Genomic DNA, 27,606 nt, shown 5'->3' with positions numbered 1-27,606 from the left:
ATCGAACAATAAATTTTCAGTTTTGTGTTGATTCAGCTAAAGTAGATCTAACGTTAATCAAACTTAATTCGACCAAATCAATGAAAAGATGAAAATTTATTAGTAAAATAATTTGACAAAGCTATTGATGATTTTTTTTGTAATAATAAGTTGAAGATTTTGTTTTTGTATATCAAAGATTAACAATGGACGGAGAATTTTTTGACGCATTGTTTCAGAACTATTGCTATTACAAAATTAGCGCCGACGGAAGTCTTGTGACCATAAAGCTAGCTATTCATTGCTACTGCAGCATTCTACGAAAAAAGAATTAAGTTATGGAGTCAGTCAATTACAAACTGTACGTATTTTTTGTAGAATACATTATGTATCCGTAGGAAACAAAACATCTTCAAAAATTTGGGACTAATCATTGCTTCTGCTGACTTTTTTTTTTATGTATAAAAATAAACATGATGGATAATGTATACGTTATCAACGGAACAGAAGACTTGGATCTTTTAAGTTATTCTATTTTCCCTCTTTTGTTTTTTTATACCGCCACAGAGCTTTTGGCTCCTCAAGCAAGCACGCTGCACGCAACATCAGTTGTTTCTTCGAATCGGCTCGGCAATAGTTCCAAGCAGTTTATCTTGTTCCTGCCCTGAACCTTTTATCGGCTGCCCTTGCTTATTTTGTCCTCCCTGCAGATACAAGTTACAACAATTCTAACTTTCTCTCCTGCACAACGCACAACAAGAAAGAACAAAAGAGTGCTAACTTACAGTTCCCTTTTGTGCCAGCAATTTCCGGCTTGAAGGAGCTCTCGCTATTGACGAGGCAGCCGCTGCTGCTGCTACTCGGATCCTGCAAGAGAGAAAAAAATTCAGCGGCTCAAACATTGTTGCATAAGATATTATGCCATAGAGTTAAGAGTATATTAGCCTAACCTTTTATGTACGTCAACATATTCATCTGTTTCATCCACAATTTCTTCTTGCAAAAGTTCTTCAAACACATCTTCCAAAGTGATGATACCTATTACCTCGCCATCTTCTATAGCCTCTGAAGTATGTGAGAACCCGTGTGGTCCACTCTCGTTGTTTGGAAAGAACGATTGTCCATTAGCCTTGTCAATGGTAACAATGACATTGTCGTGGTTTCCTTCTCGTTTTAGTAACAGAGGTGCAGTCAAATCGGAGTCATTGCTTTCATCAGTATTCTCTTCAAGCAAAGTTGAAGGAGGAACTCTGTTTTTCCCCTTAACCTTCACAACTGCAGCCATGTGACTACTTCCCTTTTGAAACTCATTGAGTATATCATACAGAGGCATATCAGCTGGAACCCTATTGTAGCAACATTATAACATCAACAAGCGAAACTTCATTTTACAGAAAGATACTTGTCGAAACAAAATGGAAAAGACTGGAGGGAACATTAGTAATGGCAATACCTTGGAATTCGACGTATACAAACTGCACTGACAAGGGTCTCTGTTTCAGGGCGAACTGTAAGTAGACTCTTCACCTAGAAGAAGGAAGAATTTCCTGATTAGAGTTTGTCAACGCATGAGATAAACAAGCATGGAACCATGCAAAGTAAGAGTCAATGACATTACCAAAAGAAGTCCGATAACATTTTTTGGATTACCAGAGTAGACAGGAACACGGCTATGGCCTCGTGCCAGAATCTTACCCATAGCTTCCCTAAGAGATTAATTATTACAGAATGCAATATGAGATACAAAGTTGAATATGACCTGAAAGTAGCTGCAGAAACGACTGAGACAACAAGTAAAATACTAAAATCTTTCAGGCAAGTAAGACAGCTGAGAACCAAAACTTACCAATCCAACTTTGAATTTACATCCAAGGAGAAAGTCGATTCAATTGGTGTCATTGCTTCTTGTGCAGTCTGTCAAATTAAATACCACTTTTGCATGATAATATCTCTACACAGATCAAGCCATGATTCTGAAATTCTAGAAAGTCAAGCAAATACCTTCTCAGTCAAATCAAGAGCTCCACTAATGATTGTGGTCTCATCATGAGTAAGTTCACCTCCCTTGCCAGCCTAAAAACATTGACAGAGAAACAAAGTAACCAAATTAGTAAATCCAAAGTTCCAAAAGGTCGTGAGGAAGGAAACAAAGTAGTCAGCATCTTCACAGTCTCTAATACCTCTTGGCTATGAATGGATACAAGAGCTTTCAACTGAGCCCGCCTAAATAAAGCGTCATTGTGTCCCAGCACCAAATCTAAGATCTAACCATAAGCGTTAAAAAAAAGTTAACCGAAAGCAAACTTGAAATATGGAACTCATTGTATATAACAAGAACAAGCATATACCAATAGCCAAAAGAACAGATACAAAATACATCAAAGAAAAACCCATCAATTGCTCACAGATAGACAGAATCAAATGAAAGATAAATTAATTTCCACTTGATGATAAACCTTTCACAGGGAGAAATACAACAATAACCATTCTTGACCAAACACTCTTAAGATTTACCTTTCCAATAGGAAAAGCAATAGGGTAGCATAGCGTCATTAAAATGCGGACAAGCCAGACAAAATTTGCTCCAACCGCAAGTCCATACCTGGTGCATATCGCTTGAGGAATAACCTTAAACAGCGAAAACAAAAATGTTGAAAAATCATTCAAATCCTTGATAGACAAACCATAAACTTAGATTCAGCAAAAAACTAAAAACACATACCTCACCGAAAGCAAGAACAAATGTGACCGAAAGAATAATCGCAACGTATTCATTGAATAACTTATCCAAATATATAGGTAACCCCTGCCAAAAGTTCCACAAATTCATCAACTAAGTCTATCAATCAATCTCACACAAGAGCTGTAGAATCAAAAGCTAAGAGACGATTACCTCCATAGCCATAGCATTACAGAGAAGCAGTGTCACTAATAGCTGATGCTGTTTCTGAACAACCGGAAAAATCGCAGCTGAAATAATTTCAAACAGAATCACAAATCAGAAAATCAAATTCCAAATAAGGAAGAAATTAATTGAGTCGAGAAAGAAGAAGGAAGTAAGGAAGACGAATTCAAATAATCATCACCGGCTTGTTTCTTCTCGTTAGCTGTACCACTACGCTGAAGAATCTCAAGCTCGACAAGGCCAAGAGACATAAGCCCCAAAGTGAGCCCAGACATGATTCCGGCGAAGAGAACGAGGAAACAAGAGATTCCGGCGTAAGTGATCCACTCAAACGATCCAAACGGGATCGCTTCACCGCCGTTACTGTTGGCTTGTCCGAGTCCGGATAACATCCTCGCCGCCGCCACCGCATTAATCAGATGCATCTTTCCTTCTACCTCGGATACAGAGCTGATGATGATTCGATTAGAATCGTCACGATGAATATGTGATTCTCTGGTCACACGACCCCTTTTTCCTTTTGGCCCCTTTTTTGATAATTTTATAATTCGTTGGATCTCACCAACATGTCGCGGATTCAGTTCAGTACAATTTTTGTATAACAAAACGGCAAAAATGTTTTGAGGAAATTGAATTTAGACCCTCAAAGTTTCATCATTATGTTAAGAAGACCCCTTTAATTTTGTTGGCGTTATGAAGCTCCCTATTTCCCACAACCACAAACGTTAAAATTGTAGCGTGTCCACAGAGATTTATGATCTCATAGAAGAATCTTTTACAAGCAACATGTTTTGTTTTTGTTTTTTTGTTACTATTTAATTTAATTGTTTTTTTTTTGTGTGATTTATATATGTTTGTAATGAGACTTTAAACTGTTCTCTCTAATGAAGTTCTTCCAAGTAATGACCAATTTATATTGTTAATCAAAGATGGTATCGCAAAGAAGCGTTATTTAGGTTGTCAATTGTAAAGGAGCTAAAATCTCATAGCACCCTTTAGTTTGGGAAAGGATGATTTAGTTCTTTCTTTATAAAATAAGATATTTTCTATTTTCGAATGGAATCTATTTCATTTCTTGAACAATTTTTTTGACATAGATTTTTATATAAAAAAAATATATAGTATACATACAAATAGTTTCCTCCAAAAGTTGATGAAAGGAGTTTTGTAATTGTTTTGTGATGATGATTTAGTACTTCATAATGAAACTCTTTGAACATTTCAAAATATTTATGTTTTTTTTTTTTTTTGATAAATACAATAATATCTACTAAAATCGTATGTAAATATAAACTATAAAAGATTAATAATTTATCTGGCACTTTAAATTATTGGTCCCATATTTCTATGTTTTGGACCCAATAAGTCGTTCGCCCTATTATAGTGTTCAAGAAAAATAGTCTTAATCATTTTTCAGTATTGAAAAATTCACATGTTTCATAATATTCTTAATCAAAGGAGTTCATAAATCCGTATGAACCTTTTGGATGTCTTTCTCATTTCTGTGACCCAGACGATAACCCCATAAAATATCTTATATAAGTATATAAAATTAAATTTGTTGGTACATAACAATTTGGTTCTTCATCATCAACGGAACGCTACCATAAAGAACATATCAAATATATAAAAACATTTGTCTTTAATAAAATGAAACCCTTCTGAATCCCAAAAGAAATAAGTTTAGGTGAATCTAAATATTAATTTGTTAATTGTGTTAAGATACTAAAACTACACACGTATTGATATTTTGCTCTAAACAGAATGCGAAGTATCACACTAACGTGAGCTAGCAATTGACTATTCGCATCAAAAATTCAAAATTTATGATCCTCTTTGCGATTTCAAAGCCAAGATATACCTTAACTTGTTGGGCCATTAAAGTGATTCGGAAGAGTGATTTGTGTTGCTTAAGTTGCATAGTAGAACATGACCCGAACAAAAGAATGTATGTATTATTAAAAAGGTTACTGTTTCTTCACAATGAACTTAGAAAGACTAAAGAAGGAACAACTCAGCACCACCATATCCGATAAACTCAAACCGTGAAAGCTTCATTCCCAAGTAACCGAGATCATCGAATTAGCGAGCCCAGATTGGTCGAACGTGGTGTCAGCTCCATAATCTAGAGTCTTGGAAGCACCGGGAATCGCCTGCACCAGCTTGAAAGCCTTTTTCTCAGATTCATCCATGTTAGAATAACAGAAAGACCAGAGAAGCTGAATCGGTTCGCTCTTCAGAAACTTCCTCGGCTTTCTCCTCCCATCTGGAAATCGAATGCACAGACTACACAAAACGCTTGGATCACAGTCTCCCTTTGGCTCTTCAGTCAAAACTGGGAACTCTAAACAAGCCTCATCAGACTCTGCATATTCTTCCCCAATAAAAGGAGGCACGAAGTCATCACTGTTGTTGCTACATGACGACCGAGTCTCCCACGCGTCTTCATCTTCATATTCTTGCTCCAAAGAAGGATCCGCAACTTGATTGTTATTGTTGTTACTTGATGACCAAGTATCCTCCTTTCCTTCAAATTCTTCACCCCAGGAAGGAGCAGGGGTTTCATAGGCGATGTTGCTTGACAAACAAGTCTCTGTAGTTTCCGTCCGCATGTTCCTTATCAGAGAAGCAATGTATTCCTGAGGACCAGCGTCCGTAAACTTCATCAATTCCTCGTAAAGACTGTCATATTCAATCACGCCGCTCCACATACCCATCTTCTGGCCAGTGATGGGATCGATTACAAGCACCACAGGAGGAGCAGATTCGATCTTGTAGAAACTAGAGATTTTCTGACCTTCGATTGTGTCATTATAGACCTGCCATAAGATGAAGTTGGACTCAACTGCTCGAGCAATCACGTAGTTTGACCATACATCTTCATTAAGTGTATGAGAAGCTGACTCCGTCCTGGACTGGAGATTCACTATCAACCATCGATTCTTTTCACTTGAGAAAGACTTCATATCTTCAAAATAACCCTCTTGAAGTATATATGAAGGAGGAGAATACGAGGAAGACAAATCCGAGTCTGATTCTTCGTCAGAGTTTGAACTATCTTCATCAGAGTTTGAACTATCATACGTTCCTGATGTTGCCCTGTCCTGGACTTCATGATTGTCGTGATAAGTGAAAGAATCAGAATTGTTGTTGTTGGTGATCAGAAAGAGGTCGATGGCTTCATTAATGTTCCAACCTGATGTCTGTAAGAATCCCCTTGCGGTTTCTGTGGTCTGACCGACAGCGATCTCCAGGAAAGACGAGATCAGTTGATCCTGCCAGAGATCCATCGTTCCGTCAAGCTGTTCCCTTGTTGTTAGCACTCTCTCTTGGTTCGAAAAAGATGGCTCCATTGTTGCTTGCTCAGAGAGAAACAAATACGTCTAGGGAAAAAAAAGGAACTGAAGAAGGGATATAGAAAAGTTTAATATATATAGAGAGAGAGCGAGAGAGGCGGAGAAACAATTTCTTTAGGGTTGCTTCCTCTGATTCTAAGGAAAAGGAAAATTTTCTTTTCGGTTTTTTTTTTTTTTTTTTTTTTTGGATATACACAAATCTTTAAAGTTTTTTTTGAATTGTGTAATCAATATTTTCCTTTTGTTTTTTTATAGATATACAAAAATCTTTAAAGTTTACTACTTTACAATTGATTAGTATTTAATTTAAGTGTGTTATTTAAAATTGGTGTAATCAATATTTTCCAATTTTTTTTTATAGATATACACAAATCTTTAAAGTTAACTACTTTACAATTGTTGACAAAAAAAAACTACAATACAATTGATTAGTATTTAATTTAAGTGTGTTATTTTAGTTTTTTTTGGTAAGACGTGTGTTATTTTGTTAATCTTTAAAGTTAACTACTTTAAGTGTATTTAAGTTGATTTGTTTAATTATGTGTTTTAAACTTTTGATTACTTTTCTGTATATGTTTTACAGTTACATGTATATTTATTTAAATGAGATTTGATGAGAACCTATAATTTTTTGCAATTCACCATATTTATTTATTGTAACTTTTGATTATTTTAATTATTAATAGTTGTAAATATAATAGCATCAAATCTAATCTATATAATAATAGCAAATTGAATAAATGTCAACAACAGTTGTGATTTTTCTATTATATATTTTCTTTAAAAAAAATAAGTTATAATATTTTAAAAATAATTTATACGATTGCGTCTGTTTATTGTAAATATATATCTTTTCACCATATTTTATTCACTTTATTTCATCCGTATTTTTCATTTTAAGAGTTGTATATGTTCATTATTCATGTCTTTTGAACTAACACAATCAATGTTTGTTGAAACATATTTTCTGTTTTATGTTAAATCAAAATAATTTGAATAATTATATCCAATATATATCTAAATAATTTGAATATTAACTTTGGAAAATATGTATTTTCAATAGTTTATATTTATTTTATTTTTAAAAGTTATGTATTTTTACTATAATTTTCCTTGATACGTTTCACTAGAGATTAAATATGTTTTATATTAATAATTATTTTATTAAAAATTTGCATAAATAATTACAATTATTTAATTTGTTCGATATTCTCACTTAAGTCTACTTTTTCATAATTGAATTTCACTAGTGATATAAATATTAATAACTATTATGATAGTTCCAATTCTTTATCATTCTTCACAAAATATCTTATATTAATAATACATTAAACAATATTTTTGGCAAAATCATTTTGTAGTATGACTTTTTATTCTATAATTATTTTTTAGAGTTGTCTCTATGCCATAATAGTTTTTATCATAATTCATAAACAATATTTGTTTGTTCTTATTTTGATGGTTGTGTTTTTACTAACATTTTATGTGTAATATTTTTGTAGTTTTAACTGTACTTATTATTTTCTCCTTTTTAAATAATTTTTATTTTATTAGTAGCACATGCTCTTAAATTAAAATATTACTTTCAAATAGATTTATAATATCCAATTTTTTTTTCTTTTAAATACTTCCCCAGCGATATTATTGTTTTTAAAAATGTTGGACTTATTATTGTTTTTATTTTTTAAAATTAAAATCTTAATTATTAAATTTCACTAATTTAATCAAGTGTAAAATGAAACCGTTAATGGTATCAATATCGTAGATCAAGACAAATCCGCTCCAAAGAAATCTCTAGAAGAAAGCAAATCCTCAAGCAACTTCTTCTCCAAATTTCTCGAATTCCTCTTCTGTACCGATGACTTCTCTCCAATTACACTGCTCCGTTCACTTCCTCCGTCCTAAACACCGTCTTCGCTACTCTCCTCCTATCTTCACTCCCCGCGCCTGCCACTTACCCGGAAAATTCAGTTCCCGTGATAGTTTTAGAGTCAGAGGAGCTAAAGCTAATTCGTTCCGTTGCTTCGCTTAATCGGACACGAAGGAGGAAGTGAGTTTTGCTGAGAAAGAGGAACGGCCTTCGTTCGATATCAATCTCGCCGTTGTCGTCGCCGGTTTTGCCTTCGAAGCCTACGCTTCATCTCCGGTAAAACTTCAATTTCAGGCGAAACTTTGCTCCTCCTACTCTGAGGTTGATTTAATCTGATTATGATTTTTGTTCTGTTTGATTCTCTCAGGAAAAAATCGGGAAACGAGAGGTTAATGCGGCTGGTTGTAATACTCTTTACCTTTCTGAGTATGTGAAGCTCTCTTTTGGTTTTTGAGACTTTGTTGCTTTTAAGAGTTTTTTTTTTAGATATTGTTAGAGTTGAAATTATACTTGTTTCACAGGTCATTTGTAAGGGAGGTGTATGATGGACAATTGTTTATAAAACTTAAAAGAGGATTTGATTTTCCTGCCTTGGATCCGTGGGTGTGTGTTTTTACGTTTCTTGAAGCAATGAACTTAGTACCATGTCTATTGTTTGTTCTTTTTTACCTCTACTGAAGTTGTTATTATTGGTTTTTGCTTTTCAAGGAACGATTGATCCTTATGTGGTGATGGACTTGGATGGTCAGGTTGCTAAAAGCAAAACCAAATGGGGGCAAGTCAAGTCTCTTTTGCTTTACTGAATTTTCACTTTGGAGGATCGCATTTTTTTAGCTAGATTTATGAAGTTACTTAACTAGATACATACAATCTTGGCCTGATCATAGTGGAAGTGTTCAGATGCAGCCTTATTCTGTCCGAGTTTCTAGTTAGATATGTTATACAAATCTAGCTTGCTTCTTAAACCCATCATTTCATGATTTCCTGTAAAACTTAAATTTTACTTTTGAACTTGTACAAGTGTCATAGCCCTCAGCCTTGCTTAGTTTTTTTTTGTCTAAAAGTTAGGAGCCTTTGAAATTTATATGTTTTATTGACTGTTAAATATCAGATCCTCAGTTACTGGTATAAATTAACTTGGTGATTAACAGTCTACTTTATTGGCAGGACTAAAGAGCCAAAATGGAACGAAGACTTTGTTTTTAATATCAAGCTGCCTCCTGCGAAATAAGATACAGGTAGAATAGTGTTTCAAGTATTGTGTCCTGGTCAACTCTGAAAGTAACTGTAGAAATCTTATATAATATGAGAAGGTTTTCCTCAACTTTTGCTAAGGAGATGACACTTGGTATGTGTATATCTGACACATGTATTCATTTGTTATTTGGACCTAATTAATTTGTTATTTGGACCTTATTAACTTAAATTATTTGTAGTTTGGACTTTAGTAACTATAGGCCCACAAAACCAAATTTTTTTTTACATTTCCTTCTTATATAGATATTTTCAGTTTTGCACAAAAATAAATATATAAATATAGAATGTTTGGTTGACAAAATATATATATATATATATATAAATATAGATATTTTCAGCAAAATGTATATTCTAGATTTTTATCGTTATGAAGATGCATCAAACAAATGATCGATTTATCCGCTATTCTTATCAAGTGAAAATGGTTTACGATCATTATTTGTTTTTTATTTGCTTGGACTCTTCGTAAATTTGTCACTAATCTGCTTTAAATATGAGCATAATTATGAGACCAATGACGGGGGTTCTGATTCGATAGTATTTTTTCATAATCGATTGTATGTATTTAATTGTATTTAGATCTATGTGGATTTGCTCTTTTTATTATTACTTATACCAATTAAGTGGCTCATAAGTATCTGGTAAACAATTGTATTATGTTTTTTTTCCTTAGTTTATCCAATTAAAAATTAAAAGATGTAGTTAATAAATACAAAAGATAAAACAATGAAGAAACTCTGTTAAAAAGCATCTGTAATTTTTTGTGGATTTTTTCTTCTCTACATAAGGAAGTGGATCACTTATTTGGAGACACTACTACATGAGTTACAAAATTACGAAGAAAAAAAAACTGAGGAAACTTAAATTATATAAAAATTAGAGATAAATTGAAATTGCCAAAATTTCAAGAGATAGATTAGAAAAATTGAAGATGTAATTTGTGAGAATTTTAAAATATTATGTAATTTAAAATTAATTATTAGATTTCAAAAAATAAATTAGCAAATTATAATGTGTGAGAATAAATTAAGGTAATCAAATTATGAAAAAGGGGGAAAACAGAAAAATATTAAGAGATATATTAGGAAAAAATATTGATGTGTTTTGTGGAAAAGTTAAAATATATCAGAGTGAAAAACTATAGAAAATGGGGTTTTATTTGGGTTATAGGGTGTTTGATTAAAGAACAATAGTGTATGTGATTTTTGTTAGAAATTGTTCTCAATTGGAGAAAATAGTGTTAACATCAAAGAAGAGACCTGCATTTTTTTACTTATTTGGAAGAAATAAGGAGAGTAAGAAAACGTTTTTTTTGTATCATATATCCTATATAGTTGATTTCTAGATAAACTAATGTTAAAACAATCACACGATATTTGTGTTTTGCTACATTTTTTTTGTATAAATAACTATATTTTCTTCAGTCTTGATGCTATGAATTAATATTAATTTTAAGTTAATCTTTTATTATTATAATATTAATTTGTGTCAAGTATTAGAAAATATGATTTTTGGAGAGACGACACAAAAATTTTAAAAACCTGCAAATATTTAAGGAAAAAGTAAGCAACATTGCATGTGCACAAAAAGTACGGAAAAAGTATCAACTGTATTGAACAAGAGAAAGAAGATGGCATGTGCACAAACTTGAAATGGATTTGTGTAAATTACAAGCTTGAACAAGTTGTTAGCAGTGATTTAAGACGGTAAGTCTTACTCTTACTATATCTTTTTGTTAATTTTAATTGATGATTAAAGTTGTTGCATAAAAATTAAGATATTATATAAATTTTGTTTTCCTAAATTAAAGTATTATTAATTATCTTTTTTAAAGATATACTCTCTATATAAAAATCTGCATAATACAAATGATGATAAAACACATATAATTAATGATGTATTAAAATTTAGAAACATCAAATAATTTTTGTATGAGATAACGAATAAGAAATAACTACTTTATTACTTCAACTAAAACTTTTTACCGAGATATCCTATTTATTTTATTTTGCGTCAAAACATGAAGAACACATTAAATATATTTTTTTAAAATTTGAACATTAAAATTTTAAAATTATATATCTAAATTTAAGATATATAAGAATTAATAAAACTATAAATAAAATATATCTCGTGCATCGCACTAGCCTACTTCTAGTATCTTATATTATATAGACCCTTGCTTGACTTCCCAAATATTTCTTAATGAGCTTCAGATTGCAGCTTGGGATGATTTCCTGAAAAACTTTCTGATGGGGAATTCTGAAATCAACCTGGAAGAAATTTGTGATGGTGAGAATTAGTTCACCCACTAAAATTTGACATTTACTTAAATTTATTAAGTTTGAGTTAAACATTGCAACATTTTCACAAAACAAATTTCTAATTAACAACAACATAACAATTTCATTTGTAAATAAAAATAAACTTATGAAAACATCTCCGCACGTATGTGCGGGTCCGACTCTAGTTTATATGAAAAAAGAAAACAGAATATGCGAATTCTTGCATATTAGGCAAAATAATCGGATGACTAACAAAATTAGTTTATTTTTTTTTGTTTCTGATTATGTGTCTGTGTTCTTTCCATAAAATCTCGCATAATTTTTGGCGATCGTGTCATATTCGATGGTACTCTGAATGTGATAAATTTATAATGATTTTATCTATTGATGAATGTAGTATTTGTGTGATATCAAAATGCACATTATAAAATTATGTATAGTAATAACGGTAATTGTTTAATATAAGTTGTAGTGCTTAATATCTTGAAGTGACTTTGATTCTAACTAAGATTTGAATTATAGTTGGTTTAGTGTTGTACAAGACTTTCAGCAAGAGGGAGTGTTTCGACTGTTGAGAGAAAGGGATGCTTTGATTTATGAATTTATTTTAAAAAGGTTTATTATTCAATTCACATATGTTTTGATCGATTTGATTTACGTCTTCTAATTTATATCTCTTTATGGTCCAATTTATCTTTTTCATGCTCCAATTGTATCCCTTAAGGATAAGAGCACGATTAAACACATTAACCACACAAATTTAGGACTTTCAGTTACTTGGGAGTGAAGCTTTCGACTTGTAGTTTCTTCTTTATATCTTCTCAAAGTAATTTGAAGTTCGATCAATATGGTATCCGATATGTTTCCATAAACTCCTAAATATTTTCACGGGATCTCTATATTTTTGCAACACAACAGTATAATGAGTATACCGAGGTTTTAGGAATGATTTTAGATTTTATGAATATAAATTAATTATGACAATGTAAATAGTAGGAAATATTTTAGAATTCATTTGGGGAAAAAATATTGAACAACAAAATTATGCACAGTTTTTACTTCCAGGAAAAGCAAAATGATAATTAATCAGATTTAAAGAGATCTATGTGCCTTGGGTGCCGATTTCTAAATATTCTCTAAAGATTGTCATTTAAAACGTGGACGTGGTTTGCAAGTATATATATAAATCTCAGTATTAAGACTCAAAGAAATAGATAGGAGGAGACGGAAACACACAGATTGTTTAGGGATTGGACAATGGCGCAGCTTATAATCAACCGAGTCTTGAAACCATCTGTCTGCAAAAACATCTTCGTAAGCTTCTCTTTTGCTATGTTATAATTAGCGTATTATCTTTTTTTTTTTTTTAGTTTTGGTGCTTAGTTGTCTCTGACTATTTGACCATATATATGGCAGAGACACACAAACGTTCGTATGTTCTCATCTACACCAGCCTACCCGTTTCTGTTGATTGACTACATCCTTAACAATCCAGACTCTTCTCTGGATGGTCGTGTAACAACAGATAATTCCTTCCGGGGAAAGGAAGTCTATATCCACGACAAGAATCTAATTAAGGAGGTCTGTGATGCGATGACTGTCGGATTTTCACGTGATGGACTAAGATTCAATCGTTCGTACCATAGCGGCGACGACAATAAATTTGTCATCTATTATAAACCCTCCGACCCCAATCTTGAAGACGTGACCGTTGATCTACCTTCTCTACCCACCGGTTCCGAAATCCAAAACCTGGCCATGTCCTCTCTACCTGTCCGAGACAAAGATTGGGTGTCAAGTTATCAGGATTTGAGTTGAGTCTCTGCAGGCCTTTTGGCAGCTCTAAATGGATGAAGATCAATACTAAGCCTCATCGTATAAACCCTTTATCGAGCCTCATGTTCTCCAAGACAGATCAAAGGTTCTACATTCCAAGTATTGGGGGCAACTACTTGTGCTACTTGGATCTCAACTCTAAGGAGGATGACCAACCCGAGTTCATCGACATGGAATTTGACGATCTTCCAAAATCTGTGTATGAGGAGTTGGCTGAAGTGAGTTCATGTTCCAGGACAGAGCATCTTGTGGAGTCACCCACCGGCCAACTTTTCCTCGTCAAGTGGTATAGTTTCTAATTAACTAGTTTTGGTATGTACCAATTTTCGGCTTGATTGACTCTAATGATGTTTTTGCAGGTATGGTAAGGATGTGGAGGATTATAACAACGATACACTGATACATGTAACAGAAAAGTTCATGGTGTTTAGAGCAGGTGAGGGTTCGGACGAGTATGAGAAGACTATGATCTACACAGAAGATATTGGAGATCTTTGCATTTTTGTTGGACGTAGTGAGGCTTACTGTGTCCCGGCAAGTTCGTCCCATGGACTCAAGCCTAACTGCATCTATTTTGTTGGCCATAACTTTGGTGTTTACGATCTCGCCACCAAAACCTGCACTACCTTGTACATAGAACATTACAAACCATTAAGGAAGTTGGACTTCCCTTACTGGCCTCCTCCTAATAATTAATTCATCTCCACTAGTTCCTAATTAATCACCATGGCACTTGCAGGTGTGTTTGCTTCTCTACTATTGTTATTGCTGTTTTTGCTTTCCCAAGGACTATAATTGAAGTCCAACGTTTCTCTTTCAGTCTTATGTTTCTTTCTATTCCATTAAATATGGTAAACGTAGCCTTAAGTTTCATACACTCCTCTTAATGTTCAAACTCGAGCATTTTGGTACGGAAGAAACAAAGATACAAGCATGCAAGAAGGCGTTTCTTTGTCGATTTAATGAACATAGAGGTTGAGAATATCAAAACAGAGCAGTGTTTTTAATTATAAAGTCTTTGTTTTTTAATTAACAAATTAGAATGGGAAGAGAAAAATATATAATCAAAAACTAACAAATATCTATAAAAAAAAAATAGAGCCACCGAATTGTGTTATACAGTCAATATAATAATCAAAAGCAAAAAGGAAACCACAAAAAAATATACAAAATCCCAAAATTGGAAATATATCAAAAAAAAAAAAAAAAAAGCTAATAGGGTTTTAAACAAGAGAATATACAATATCCAAAAAAAAAAACAAGTGGAAAATATATCAAACAAAACAAAAAAGCAAAAAGGAGTTTCCTTTTTGTTTGTTCAGCTGTGCGTTGAACAAAACTGGATTAGGAAAAGGAAATGAAAACTTAGGATGTCCTCTCTTATCTCTCTATAAATGAACCCACTCTTAACAAATTCTTCAATCCGTCTTTTAGGTTTTCCACATATTAATTTTCTCCCAATCTCTCTCTCTCAAAAAAACACAGCAAACAATGGAGAATGAAACGAGTGACCGCAAACAGAGACAACTAATCTCGTCTTTCATCAATATAACCGCAGGTCAGCCTGAGGAAATCGCAATCCACTTCCTTGAGGCAACAAGGTGGAAACTGGATGATGCCATTAACCTCTTTCTCATCTCTTATTATCAATCTCCGTGTTGTCACGATGCTCTCATGTGTCCAACTTCGGTCGCAGTATGTCCTGAAGATGTCTGGGACGACTCGACACCAGAAGAACCGTCAGATTCTAGGTTATCTTCCTTGTACCGTCCTCCTCTGGATCTGCTTTTCAACGGTTCCTTTGAAGAAGCGAAAGCAACTTCCTCTAGAGAGGATCTATGGCTGCTTGTCAACCTCCAATCAACGATAGAGTTTGCTTCCCACACTCTTAACCGAGATGTATGGTCAAACGACGCCGTGTCTCAAGCGATCAGGTCCGGCTTCGTCTTGTGGCAGGTCTACGATGATACCGAGGAAGGGCATAAAATATCAACTTTTTACAAGATCGACTCTTCTCCTCCCGTGATTCTCCTCATCGATCCCATCACTGGCCAGAAGATGCGTACATGGAGCGGTATGATTGAAGCTCATGATTTTCTCGAGGATTTGATGAAGTACAGGGATGTTGGTCCTCACGAACATGTTGCATCTCTGACAAGCAACAAACGTATCAAAACAGAGAAGATTTGGTTTGTAAGCAGCCAGGCTTACGACGACCATCATGACATGTCTACGTTTTGGGACGACGATCGCGTTGTGACGACTCCTCCTTCTTGGGGTATAGAATTTGAAGAGACTTGTCTGTCAAGCGATGACATGTTTGAGTTCCCGGTTCTGACAGAAGAGCCAAAAGGAGACTGTGATCGAAGCCTTTTATGCAGTTTGTGCATTCGATTTCCAGATGGGAGAAGAATGCAGAGGAAGTTTCTCAAGAGCGAACCGATTCAGCTTCTCTGGTCTTTCTGTTATTCTCACATGGAGGAATCAGAGAAAAGGGCGTTCAAGCTTGTGCAGGCTATTCCCGGTGCTACTAAGACTCTAGATTATGGAGCTAAAGCCACGTTTGATCAATCTGGGATTGATAACTCGATGGTCTCGGTTACTTGGGAGTGAAGATTTCAACCTGTTGTTTGCTTCTTTATATCTTCTCTTTGAAGTATTTTGATTATGGAAGTAATTAACCCTTGCATTCTTGTTTGTAATTCTAAAAACTTATGCTTTGTTCATCAGTTTCGAATATTAAGTTCAATTTTACATTTCTCACAAGTTACTTAATGTTCTTTAGATTTTATTTTTTAAATAGTAACGAGTCCAATGATAGATTAAACAAAGGATATAAATTCGTAAATTATATGAAGCAACTTCTGATGTTCTATCAATTTAATTATATTGTTGCTATTTTTAACTAGCAAGCTGACCATGTTCCTTTTCATCATCGCCTTCTCGAGTATTAGCAGTGGCAAGCCCTGATTCGATGCAACCTGCTTCTGCAGTTTTCCGTGATTGTAGACCATATTTTTCCAGCATTTCACTTCCGTTCCACTTCAACTTCTCAGGTGAATGAAGACCAAGTTTCTGGACGATATTTTGACCAACTATGTCAGGGATGTTATCCCAAAAATTACCATCTCACTGAAAGCTGCCATTTTCATTTTCACCCTCCAGTTCATTGCTATGGCCATCACCATTACCATCTTTGTCTTTTGCTAAGCTTTCCTGAATTACGAATTACTCTGATCAGTACTGCGATTTTGATCGGATGAAATCCTCTGAACTAGCCCCCCATCAGAAAACATATCCTTTAGAGTCCTCTGTAGTATTGTTTAGAAGTTCAATATTCTTGAGGGGGGCATCACGGAGTGATTTTAACTGTCCAAAAGCATACTCTACAAATTGACGTCCTGGCACAGCTTCAGAGTCAACAAGATTTTTCAAAACTGATTCGACTGCTTCAGAGTCAACAAAGTTTTTCAGAACTGACTTAATTTCTGAAAAAGCTTTGACAGAATAAACTGACCTCCAGTTGAACTTTCCCACCACCACCAATTCCATCTAGTTCTACTAGGACCTCGTGCAAGTTCCCTTGGATGCAAAAAAAAACCAAATAAGAAATAAGAAATTAGAGACAAAATCCGTAAGTTAGGCCTTCAGTAGACTCATCAGATGTATCACAACTTGCGTTAACTAATCCACATTCCCACAGTTGATTGCTCTAATCAGAACATATCTCCAGATTCTCATTGCCTAGGAAACAAGAAGCATTTTATAGGAAAACCTTCTTTTTTTGTTAGTGTATAAGTTTACAGTTTGATCAAGTCTAAAGTACTACATCGTGTCATAATCCTAGTTTTTGTTTTTGGGTTCTCCAACAGGGTCACGAAGAACTTGCTGATTTCGAAAACTCCAACAACAACACAGACTTTCTTTCCTGTAAACATGATCCAATTATGATGAATTGTGATGGATCAGCTTTTATTTATTTTAGGCCCAAAGTTTACAGTTTGGTTTTTACTTTGTGATGTATAATGGAAACATGGGCCTCGATTTTAATAAAGAAGCCCACGAGAAACTTTTTTTTTTTTTGTTCTCACCACCTGCGGGATCTTCTCTAATAAGAAAAAAAAGAGAAGATGAACAGCTACAATTTTTATTGAAGAAACCGACTGATCGGTATTACTCTCTTCCTACCCAAATCTTTCAATCAATCGTGTTTATCATTGAACCCACCTCCTAGCTAAGCAGAGATTTCCGGAAACAATATAGATTAGGAAAGAAGAGATTTGTATGTGAACAACAAACATTTAATTTGTAAGGTAAGATCCGAATTTTCTTATTGAACTTTCATTCATTTGTCAAAAGATTTTGGGTAATATTCTTTGTTTATATGTGGATACTTTCATGTTCGTACATAATTATTTCAGAGATTTAGTTAAATTTGTTCTCAATTTTTGTTTCAATGCGCGAATATTTATTGTCATAAAAAGAAAAAAAGTTGTTGTTATTTTGTCAAATAGGATTGTAAATAGTTTAATTTTCCTTCATATTTGTATAATAGATTACATCATGTATCTGATTCTTCTTACATATGTTCTTTACAACTCACTTTTATAAAACAATCTCTGATTTCATTCTTTTGTTCAGATGAATGAAAATTAGAACCAAGTATAATGGAAACTTGCGACGAAGAAGATATTTACAGATAAGACTCTGTTACTATATTCACTAAACATTTTTGCCTAACCTCTTCATATATTTAATTACAAATTTTTCTAATGTGTATAGGTAAATCTATACAATGAATCACAAACAAAGCCTCTCTCACGTTGGTGATTGATTTGTGGAAAAAGTTAGTGCCGGTTAGTCGATCAGTTTGTAATTCCAGTAACCTCTATCATCAGATCTATTATAATTTCGTTATGCTTATTTTAAGAAATTGTGTCATATGCAGGTGCGTTCTCTAAGTTGATGAAGTATGGGGGTTCATGAAAGACGTGCAAAGGTCTTGCACTTTGTTAATCGGTTAGTAATTTCAACCTTTATTTTCATAAAGTATAGATAGTTTAGACTTAATAAGTAGGAGTGACTTGAACGGATTAGAACTTTGGTAATATTATTGAATATCGTATGACATAACAAATTTCCCAAAAATTGAAAACGCTGTGTTAATGCTAAATTAAGCATTTGAAAATTATTGTAATCTAAAATTTCGAGACCAGAAATAAGTTGCCAAAGTAATCAGATAAATAGATGAAATCAAGGATAGTTAGCAGCACCTATCTGACATGTAGATTCTTGTCACATTCCTTTTCTCCGTTCTGCCTACACTTGCTTCAATCTTCACATGACCGTTTTGATCATAACTCCCTTCTTATCGTCAAGTACCTTCAAAAAAGTACAGGCCCTGAAACCAAATATTGAAAACAGATAAGTACATCAATCTGAAACACACGCATCCCTTTTATTTAATATAATCGATTATGTAAAATATCTAGTACCCATAATCCATTTTGCTTACCCCGTTGAAATCTATAGATTTTTGAAAACTTCTTTGAAGACTACATTCATTGTCCTCTTCTGCGGTTTCCCATCTTTGTCAACAATAAGGATCTTTAATCCTTTTTTAGAAGTCACTCTAGAGATAGCAACATACAGCTGGGCGTGAGAGAAACATGGTCTGGGTAAATATAGACCAACATTTTCGAGAGACTGTCCCTGACTTTTGTTTATGGTCATGGCAAAAGCAACTGCTAACGGGAGTTGTCTTCTTCTCATCATGAAAGGAAGCTTGGTATCTGACGGTGTTAGCAGTATCCGTGGAATCAACACTTTATCTCCAACTCTATCACCCGTGATAATAATAGCTTCCAAAACAAACTCTGCCATTTGTGTAATCTGTAACCTAGTACCATTCATTAGGCCACCCCTTGCATCAATATTTCTAAGAAGCATAACTGGACATCCTACTTTCAACCTGATTCTATGATTTGGAATTCCAGAAACCTTAATACTGTTTAAGAATTCTGGAGTCATCACAGGATTGGTGGCTGAGCGAGTATCGGATGGATCTATAGAATCTGAACTTAGGTATATTTGTTCTTCACCTACATTCATATCAATGTGATTAGTGAAATTGAGATTACAAATAAGACTAACAAAACGATAAGAAGTGAGAACCTTACTAACCGTCTAGTTGGTCAAGCATATATTCATTGATAATGGACACATCTTCATTGGTTGGACACAAAATAGCTCTCTTCTGGAAGAACTTTGGATCTTTTTCATCCTTCAATTTTGTTGGATCACCATAAACTTCTGTAAACCACATTAAATCTACGTTTATATCATCTTGCTCGCATCTGTGTACTTTTGGTGTTTACAATGGAGAAAGGTTTACTTCAATAGGATCTTCAACATCATTTATTAGAAACTCATCCGGAATATCAATCATAACTTCTCCATCATTAGGCTCTGATATTTTCCCATCACCAACAGCCAGAATCCATTCAGAAAATTGTTTGATATCCCTAGCCGTAGAAGGACTCAAATCAGGAGCGTTTAGACGCATATTTTTTGTCAGCTTTAAAACTCTACAGCTATCCCAAATATAAGATGCATTTAATGACGCCATACATATCTCTGCACGTCTGCCACCCTGAATGACAGGCAAAACCTGTCTGAAATCACCTCCAAATACAATAACTTTACCACCAAAAGGTTTGTTCCCTCCATATTTAATAATATCACTCAAAGATCTATCCAGTGACTCAACGCAATGTTTGCTCATCATTGGAGCTTCATCCCAAATAATTATGAAGTTTGATGACCACAGAGAAATATATTTGTATATATATCAAACTAAATCACTTATATTGTTAGAAATTGTTTTTTTTTTTTGACAGCAACTCATATTGTTAGAACTTAGAAAATACAAAGCTAACACATATTATGATTTTGACAGGAAAAAAAAATGATAAGTAACGATTGTGTTTTATTTTGTTCACACTAAGAGATTAGTTGTCTCTGTTTGTGGTCACTTGTTTCATTCTCCATTGTTTGCTGTGTTTTTTGAGGGAGAGATCGAGAGAAAAATAATATGTGGAAAACCTAAAAGACGAATTGAAGAATTTGTTAAGAGTGGGTTTATTTATAGAGATAAGAGAGGACATCCTAAGTTTTTTATTTCCTTTTCCTGCTCCAGTTTTGTTCAACGCACAACCGAACAAACAAAAAAAAAACTCCAATTTTTGGGATTTTGCACATTTTTTTGTGGTTTCCTTTTTGCTTTTGATTAGTATTGACTGTATAACAAAATTCGGTGGCTCTATTTTTTTTTATAGATCTTTGTTAGTTTTTGATTATATATTCTACTCTTCCCACTCTAATTTGTTAATTAAAAACAAAGACTTTATAATTCTAATCAAGTTAAAAACACTGCTCTGTTTTGATATTCTCAACCTATGTTCATTAAGACGACAAAGAAACGCCTTCTTGCATGCTTGTATCTTTGTTTTTCCCCGTACCAAAATGCTCGAGTTTGAACATTAAGACCATTAAGAGGAGTGAATGAAATTTAAGGCTATCTTTACCATATTTAATGGAATCAAAAGAAACATAGACTGAAATTTAAGGCTATCTTTACCATATTTCGCAAAATGTTTACTTTTCTTGTGGAAAGCAGGATTTGCTGTAAGATAGACAGCGGATAGATTATCACAATACAATTCTGGTGGTTGATACTGAGGAATCCCAAGTTCTTTAAGGATGTTGCAGATCCACGAGATCTCGGCTGCTTCATCTAACATCGCTCTATACTCGGCTTTAGTAGAGCTTCGAGCAACCGAATCCTGTTTCTGAGATGCCCAAGAGATCAAATTAGTACCGAGGTAAGTACAGTATCCCCCTGTTGATCTGCTTGTTTCCGCACAACCACCGTAATCACTATCACTATAGACTCTTAAAGTGCTGCTTGTATTCTTCTTGAAGTTTAATCCCATTTTAATTGTACCTTTTATGTAACGGAGGATCCGTTTGAGAAGGTGGAAGTCAGCAAAAGTTGGGGCATGCATCTTCTGACAAACAAATTTCACCGCAAACTGGATGTCTGGTCTTCTAAGAGTCAAGTACTGCAACTTTTCAGCTAGACTTCGAAAATATGTAGGATTTGGGAACGGTTTCTTGTTCTTAGCTCTCATGTTTTCTAATTGTTCAGGCAAAGGTGTTGCAACGGAAGAGCACTCGCTCATGGCTGCAACAACTAACAAGTCTCCTGCGTACTTCTGCTGAGAAAGGAAGAGACCTGAAGGATGGAAGTGAGCCTGAATTCCAAGAAAATAATGCATTTGGCTCAGATCTTTCATGCGGAACTGGGTGTTGAGAGAGTCTAGAAAGGCTGTCATAACTGCGGAGCTGTTTCCTATGATAAGCATGTCGTCCACATAGAGTAGAAGCACAATGACTGCTCCATCTCGCTTGTAGACGAAGAGTGATGGATCCGGTATGCAACAGGTAAACCCAAACTCCAATAGAAACGTGCTAAATTTATCATACCAAGCTCGCAGAGCTTGTTTTAACCCGTAGAGAGATTTTCTCAGTCGACACACATGATCTGGTTTCTCAGGATCTACAAATTCAGCTGGTTGTTTCATGTACACTATCTCTGTGAGATCACCATGAAGGAAGGCGTGTTCGACATCCATTTGTTTTATATCCCAACCCATTTTGGTGGCCATATCCAAGACTGCTCTGACAGTTGTTGTGCGTACTACAAGACTATATGTCTCCAGGTAACCAATTCCTTCTTCTTGATTGAAACCCTGAGCAACCAATCGAGCCTTGAGTTTCTGTAATGATCCATCTGCATTTCTTTAAGTTCTAAACACCCATTTGCTTCCTAACACATTCATGTATGGTGTAGGAGGTGTCAAGTCCCAAGTGTGTGCTGCTTTACAGTTTCCCATTTCAGTGCCCATCGCTCCATTCCAACCTGGATGTTTAAGAGCTTCAGCTACTGTTTTTGGTTCTGGATGGGATACTTTATGAGACAATAAAGCATATCTTGGATTCGGCTTTTGTATCCCGTCTTTTAATCTTGTTGTCATTCCGTGAGTAGGTTGGACTTGACTGACAGATTCTGCTTTTGATGATGTTGCAAGAACCTGTGGAGACTGAACAGAGGGCATAGAAGAGGCCGAGGATTCACCAGATTCTTGAGTTTGTGTGCTTGACCTTGAAGAAAATTCTGAGGCAAAAGTATCTGAGGTTGGTGAATGTTGTATTTCCTGGATACTTGGGACAGATGTATGATTTTGAACAGATGTAGTAGCTGACGTGTTAGTTTCAGACGCAGTCTCAGGTGTTGGAGATGAAGTTGAAGTATGAATTGGAGTCACTGGAGGAGTATGAGCCACTGATGAGCTGGAGCTGGCAAGGTCTTGCAATGGAGTATCCGTCCTGACAGGAGAAGGAGAACAGCTATTGCCAATAGAAGCAGGATCAAAGCCTGTCGTACACTCAGTTCTAACCTCCTCTCCCTCAGTGGACACAACCTGAGACCTTGTGTTTGGTAATGGTGGAAAGTCCTGCGGTGAGAACAGTGGTTTATTCTTCTCTTGATCATCTCTAGTTGCAACTGATTCTCTTACCTGATTCGTGTTTTGATCTTGTTTAGGATAGCTTTTGTACTAAGCAGTCATGAGAGGGGTGCATCGTTGAGCGTTCCCAATAGACAAAGTAGAGAGGGGAAAGACTGCTTCGTCAAAGATGACATGCCTGCTGATATAAACACGTCCAGTGGAAGGTAAGAGACACCGATATCCTTTATATTTCTCATTATAGCCCAAGAACACACATTTCAAAGAGCGTGGATCAAATTTTGTTGCAGCATAATCACGAAGTGTTGGATAACAGGCACAACCAAACACTCTGAGAGCTGTGTAGTTGGGAGTTCGACCTGTCAAAGCTTCATAAGGACTGAGATTCTTATCCAAGGTCGTGGTTGGTAAGAGATTGATCAGGAAATTTTGCTGTGTAAAATGCTTCAACCCAATATTTTTGAGGTATCCTTCATTCGAACATCATAGATAGACCCAACTCAACGATATGTCTATGCTTTCATTCTGCTAACCCATTTTGTTGTGGTGTGTGTGGACAGGAGATGAGCTGTTGAATCCCACTTTTCTGCAGATGAGCCGTAAACTGCTTACTGACAAACTCGCCACCACCATCACACTGAAAGGTATCAATCTTATTCTGATATTGATTTTCTACAAGCGCTTGAAAACCATAGAATATTTGTAGAAAATCAGACTTGAGCTTGAGAGGGTAGAACCAGCAAAATCTTGTATAGTTGTCAATAAAGAGCACATAGTATTTGAAACCTTGAACTGACATTATTGGTGAAGGACCCCATAGATCACAATGAATTCTTTCCAGGGGTCGAGTAGCTACAAAAGTTGAAGCAGAAAAAGGTATTTTAGCTTTCTTTCCAAGTTGACAAGCTTCACAGATCTTGGTAGTGCTCTTATTATTGATTACTATGGCCTTTATTGCAGATAGCTGCTGGAGAACTTGCGTATGAGGATGCCCCAATCGTTTATGCCAAACATCTTCCGAAGCCATTTGTTGTCTTGACGAGAAGTTGACTTGGAGTGAAGCTCTTCCACGTAAGTTTCCCAGTGTATATAGCCCATTACTGTGTCTGCCCTTTGTTAACAACCCCCTTGTTGCCTTATCATAGATACGCACATCATCACAGTCAAATTGAAAGCCACAAGGATAATCGGTAGTAAGCTTTGACACAGATAACAAACATTTAGCAATACCAGGACAAACAAGAACATCATTAAGAGGTAAGTTACTAGAGGTTGAGGGAAGACTCGCTGAACCGGTATGAGTGATTGGTAGAAAACTTCCATCCCCCATCATTACTGCTTCATTCCCTTCATACGCTTGTGACTGATGCAGGTGATGCGGAGAGTTGGTCACGTGAGAAGTTGCACCAGTATCTGACACCCATTCACTTCCAGTTTGATCAGTAACATCAGTAATCCGAAGAGCAGCTAGAGCTTCAGGGATATTATCAAACTGGTAGCTGTTGTCGAATCAGTGCCAGCACTTAGAGGCATGATGACCTGGTTTACCACAAATTTGGCAAATCACCTTGGTAGGTCCACTCATTTCTTGTGAAATCTGCTGATGAAACCCACGACCTTTTGTTGTAAAGTTGCTTCTGCCAAGATTACCACTGTTCCTTGAGTTACCTCTTCCTCTGTTGTTGTTGTTGTAGTATCCAGAGGAGGTAGGTGCGACAATGTTAAACGCCATATGTGGAGAAGCCTCTGAACCGGAGCTGTTGTAGCTTCCTAGTCGATCAGAGAAACTTGTAAGTCGTGAGACCACATCATCCAAGGTAAGAGATGGTTGAGTGTCCATAGACCCTTCTACTGAAGTCTTGATAGGTTCATATTCTCTACCTAGGCCTTTCAGAGTAGCAAAGATCTTCATCTGTTCATTAACTGGACTACCTATAGAGGCAAGTTGTTCACATATTCTTTTTATCTCCCTAAGGTGATCATCCATTGACTTGTCTAACTTTTCCACTGTCTGAAGTTTGTGTTGCAGTTCAAAAAGTCTAGAAGCTGATACCTTGTTGAAATGCTGAGCCAGAGCTGACCAGAGTTCTTGAGCGGTAGTGGTGTGAACAACATCACGAAGAATATCTTCGGAGAGAGATCCAAGCAACCAGGCTCGAATAACTTGATTTGCTCGATGCCACGACAGGAAGTCAGGATTCGGGACATAACCCACTTGGCCATCGATAGCAGGAACTGGGATAGACGCTAGCGGTTGAGCAAAGGCACCATTGACAAAGCCGAGAAGATTTTGACCAGAGAGAAAAGACTCGAACTGGGATTTCCAGAGGAGATAGTTCTTTTCGGTCAGTTGCACAGTGACGCAATTTGAGATGTGAAGAGCAGGAGGAGAATAAAGTTGAATCATTTGATCCATGGCTCTGATACCATAAAGAAGTCAGCTCAGCGGCTCTTTAGGTAATAAACATTTATCTCTTTTATTTCCTTAAATCATTAAGTTACATCACTTGTCTTTATATAGACTTTACAATATTAGGGTTTTTTCCATGAGAAAGCTCATTCATCACATGAGTCTAGACAATCAAATCTGTTCTTCAATTGTATTGGTACAGTCAATTGTTCTCTTTGCTTTGCTGGCTCTGTTTTCGTTTGTTTGTGCAGGTGGATAAGACCGTTGGAAGCTTGGAGAAGCTTGAATAGTTGTAGTCTTTTCAACTTTGCATTGGGCTGAGGGAGGTTTATTGGGCTTGACGGTAATGAGCTTGTTTGAGGTAGAGCCCATTACCGTTTTGATCACATCAATCTGTGAGACAATCTCTTCGTCTTCTTTCTTCACTCTCGTGTTTGCTCGATCCCACTTCTGACCAGATTCATTTGCGATCTTGACAGAAGGAGCTGGAGCTGTTGAGTTCTTGACTGAGGGAACCGGAGCTGTTGAGTTCTTGCTGATAATTACTATTCATAATTTTACAATGTGCATTATGATATCGCACCAATACTACATTCATCAATAGATAAAATCATTATAAATTTATCACATTCATAAGCATGTATTTACATGACAATACAGAGTACCATCGAAAATGACATGATCGCCAAAAATATATGCGAGATTTTATGGAGAGGAGGACACAAGCACATAATCAGAAAAAAAAATTAAATAATTTTGTTAGTCATCCGATTATTTTGCAAAATATGCAGATTCTATTTTTTATCATATAAACTAGATTAGTACCCGTGCTATAGCACGGATTAAATTTTATTTTATACAACAAATTTAAATATTTTTATTTGATATATTTTTTAGCATTAAACAATATCATCATATAACCTTGATATTTTACATTTAAACCGAATTATAAGTTTATCTTATTTTATCATAAAACTAACTACATTTTAATTGGTGAATAATAATAGAGTATGTAAATAAAATATGCATTTGTTTATGAGGAAAGAAGTACATATAACTTTAAATTGTGATATTACAAATAATAACTTTTAGATATGATATTTATTAAAATGGCAAAATGTAAACCCTATAAATTTTGATTACCAGTGAAGTGACCTTAGTGCAGTGGCAGGAGGTAAGTCCATTTGTAGAAGGCACTATTACACCCGGGATCGAGTCCCGGCTCCTACGAATGTAGGAATTTGACTAATGGGCCGGCCAGTTGTGACCCAATGGTTGAAAAAAAAAAATCTTGATTACCAAGCGAACCCTATAAATCTCGATTATCAAGCGAACCCTATAAATCTCGATCTCGAATCTCGATTATCAAGCAAACCCGCAAAGGTAAATTATACAAATGATACACTTAAATACAACTAAAATGATTGATGTTTTAATTTTATAACCAATTAATGACTCATATATCTATTATATAGCCTAAAAAAATTATGTACTGACTGGACTCATATATCTATTATAAAAAGTTGTGTAGACTATGTGTAAGTGGTATTTTTAATTTTGAATATTTTTGACCGTCGAAGGGGTCTCTAGAGTTAATCCTATTTAAGTTGGGAGATATTTAAATTTGTTAAATTTCCTTAAACAATATATAGAAGTAAGATATATAGAAGTAGGATATATATTGTTAGGTAAAATCGAAATATTGTTTAGTTTAACAAAAATCACAGTTTTTATGTTTAGGGTTACCGAACTTGGAAGATTTCTCGAGTTAAAATATTTTGTTTCATTTGTGTATATCATCTTTTATTCCTTCAAATGCTATTATTATTTTCGATTAGGTTTAAAGTAGATTCATTGCTATTGCTATTATTAATAATTAATTATGAATAATTGAATAAATAAGCGATATAAGATCTAACAGTAATCAAAGTAGACCCGTAAATATCAAAATATTATCAAATGTTATACTTAAATTATTAATATGTCAATTCTATAACCAACTAATGACCTATATAACTATTATATGGTCTACCAAAAATAAGTCATGTACTTCCCTTTTATTAAAAAGGGGATTCTATGGTTTCAAACTACATTTCCCTGGGGAAAAAAGTTTAAATC

At 34.9% G+C, this 27,606-nt stretch overlaps 1 protein-coding gene, 3 long non-coding RNA genes and 4 pseudogenes across 15 annotated transcripts; 4 read left to right on the top strand and 4 right to left on the bottom strand.

Annotated features, from left to right (window-relative positions):
* Positions 1-294: 294 nt before the first annotated feature.
* LOC104732240 (DUF21 domain-containing protein At4g14240) lies at positions 295-3,630 on the bottom strand. The gene is made up of 12 exons (XM_010451777.2): positions 3,066-3,630; positions 2,873-2,949; positions 2,702-2,785; positions 2,494-2,607; positions 2,160-2,243; positions 1,981-2,052; positions 1,826-1,893; positions 1,598-1,685; positions 1,433-1,506; positions 930-1,325; positions 765-846; positions 295-683 (listed from the first exon to the last, which is right to left on the bottom strand). The coding sequence occupies exons 1-12, from the start codon at positions 3,307-3,309 to the stop codon at positions 585-587; spliced, it is 1,482 nt and encodes a 493-aa protein (XP_010450079.1). The 5' UTR covers positions 3,310-3,630; the 3' UTR covers positions 295-584.
* Positions 3,631-4,814: 1,184 nt separating this feature from the next.
* LOC104732239 (plant UBX domain-containing protein 16 pseudogene) lies at positions 4,815-6,398 on the bottom strand (annotated as a pseudogene). The gene has a single exon (XR_015574012.1). The product of XR_015574012.1 is annotated as a plant UBX domain-containing protein 16 pseudogene (transcript).
* Positions 6,399-7,988: 1,590 nt separating this feature from the next.
* Positions 7,989-9,557, top strand: LOC104732238 (uncharacterized). Its single transcript, XR_002034512.2, has 5 exons — positions 7,989-8,386; positions 8,478-8,536; positions 8,632-8,713; positions 8,819-8,885; positions 9,278-9,557. It is a non-coding gene; the product is annotated as an uncharacterized LOC104732238 (long non-coding RNA).
* Positions 9,558-12,909: 3,352 nt separating this feature from the next.
* On the top strand, positions 12,910-14,184 carry LOC109131653 (uncharacterized; annotated as a pseudogene).
* Positions 14,185-14,828: 644 nt separating this feature from the next.
* LOC104774071 (putative plant UBX domain-containing protein 14 pseudogene) lies at positions 14,829-16,244 on the top strand (annotated as a pseudogene). The gene has a single exon (XR_015574109.1). The product of XR_015574109.1 is annotated as a putative plant UBX domain-containing protein 14 pseudogene (transcript).
* An 11-nt stretch (positions 16,245-16,255) lies between these two features.
* Positions 16,256-17,412, bottom strand: LOC147930786 (uncharacterized). Its single transcript, XR_015574110.1, has 2 exons — positions 17,006-17,412; positions 16,256-16,889 (listed from the first exon to the last, which is right to left on the bottom strand). It is a non-coding gene; the product is annotated as an uncharacterized LOC147930786 (long non-coding RNA).
* Positions 17,413-17,601: 189 nt separating this feature from the next.
* On the top strand, positions 17,602-26,143 carry LOC104732236 (uncharacterized). Of its 10 annotated transcripts, XR_015575484.1 has the most exons (22): positions 17,602-17,658; positions 17,752-17,801; positions 18,130-18,344; positions 18,437-18,507; positions 21,167-21,371; positions 21,510-21,608; positions 21,698-21,993; positions 22,106-22,271; positions 22,403-22,746; positions 22,829-23,071; positions 23,156-23,284; positions 23,369-23,543; positions 23,639-23,722; positions 23,889-23,954; positions 24,039-24,149; positions 24,224-24,335; positions 24,451-24,649; positions 24,773-24,895; positions 24,964-25,018; positions 25,108-25,535; positions 25,740-25,883; positions 25,968-26,143. It is a non-coding gene; the product is annotated as an uncharacterized LOC104732236 (long non-coding RNA). The 10 variants fall into 10 exon arrangements; XR_015575485.1 differs by lacking the exon at positions 17,602-17,658 and having other exon boundaries at positions 17,665-17,801; positions 18,130-18,334; positions 25,740-25,849; XR_015575491.1 differs by lacking the exons at positions 17,602-17,658; positions 17,752-17,801 and having other exon boundaries at positions 23,395-23,543; positions 23,920-23,954.
* On the bottom strand, positions 19,015-19,782 carry LOC147930785 (uncharacterized; annotated as a pseudogene).
* Positions 26,144-27,606: the final 1,463 nt, after the last annotated feature.

This window comes from Camelina sativa, chromosome 12 (assembly GCF_030686135.1).
Source record: "Camelina sativa cultivar CO46 ecotype springtype chromosome 12, ASM3068613v1".
Classification (NCBI taxonomy): domain Eukaryota; kingdom Viridiplantae; phylum Streptophyta; class Magnoliopsida; order Brassicales; family Brassicaceae; genus Camelina; species Camelina sativa.
Note: the sequence above shows the minus strand (reverse complement) of the source record. Positions and strands in the feature narration are given on the sequence as shown.

Coding starts and splice junctions, on each gene's coding strand:
- LOC104732240 (XM_010451777.2), bottom strand. CDS start 3,309: ATGCATCTGATTAATGCGGTGGCGGCGGCGAGGATGTTATCCGGACTC. Junction 2,244..2,493: donor TTGCTTTTCCTATTGGAAAG/GTAAATCTTAAG, acceptor GCTTATGGTTAG/ATCTTAGATTTGGTGCTGGG. Junction 2,053..2,159: donor TATCCATTCATAGCCAAGAG/GTATTAGAGACT, acceptor CAATGTTTTTAG/GCTGGCAAGGGAGGTGAACT.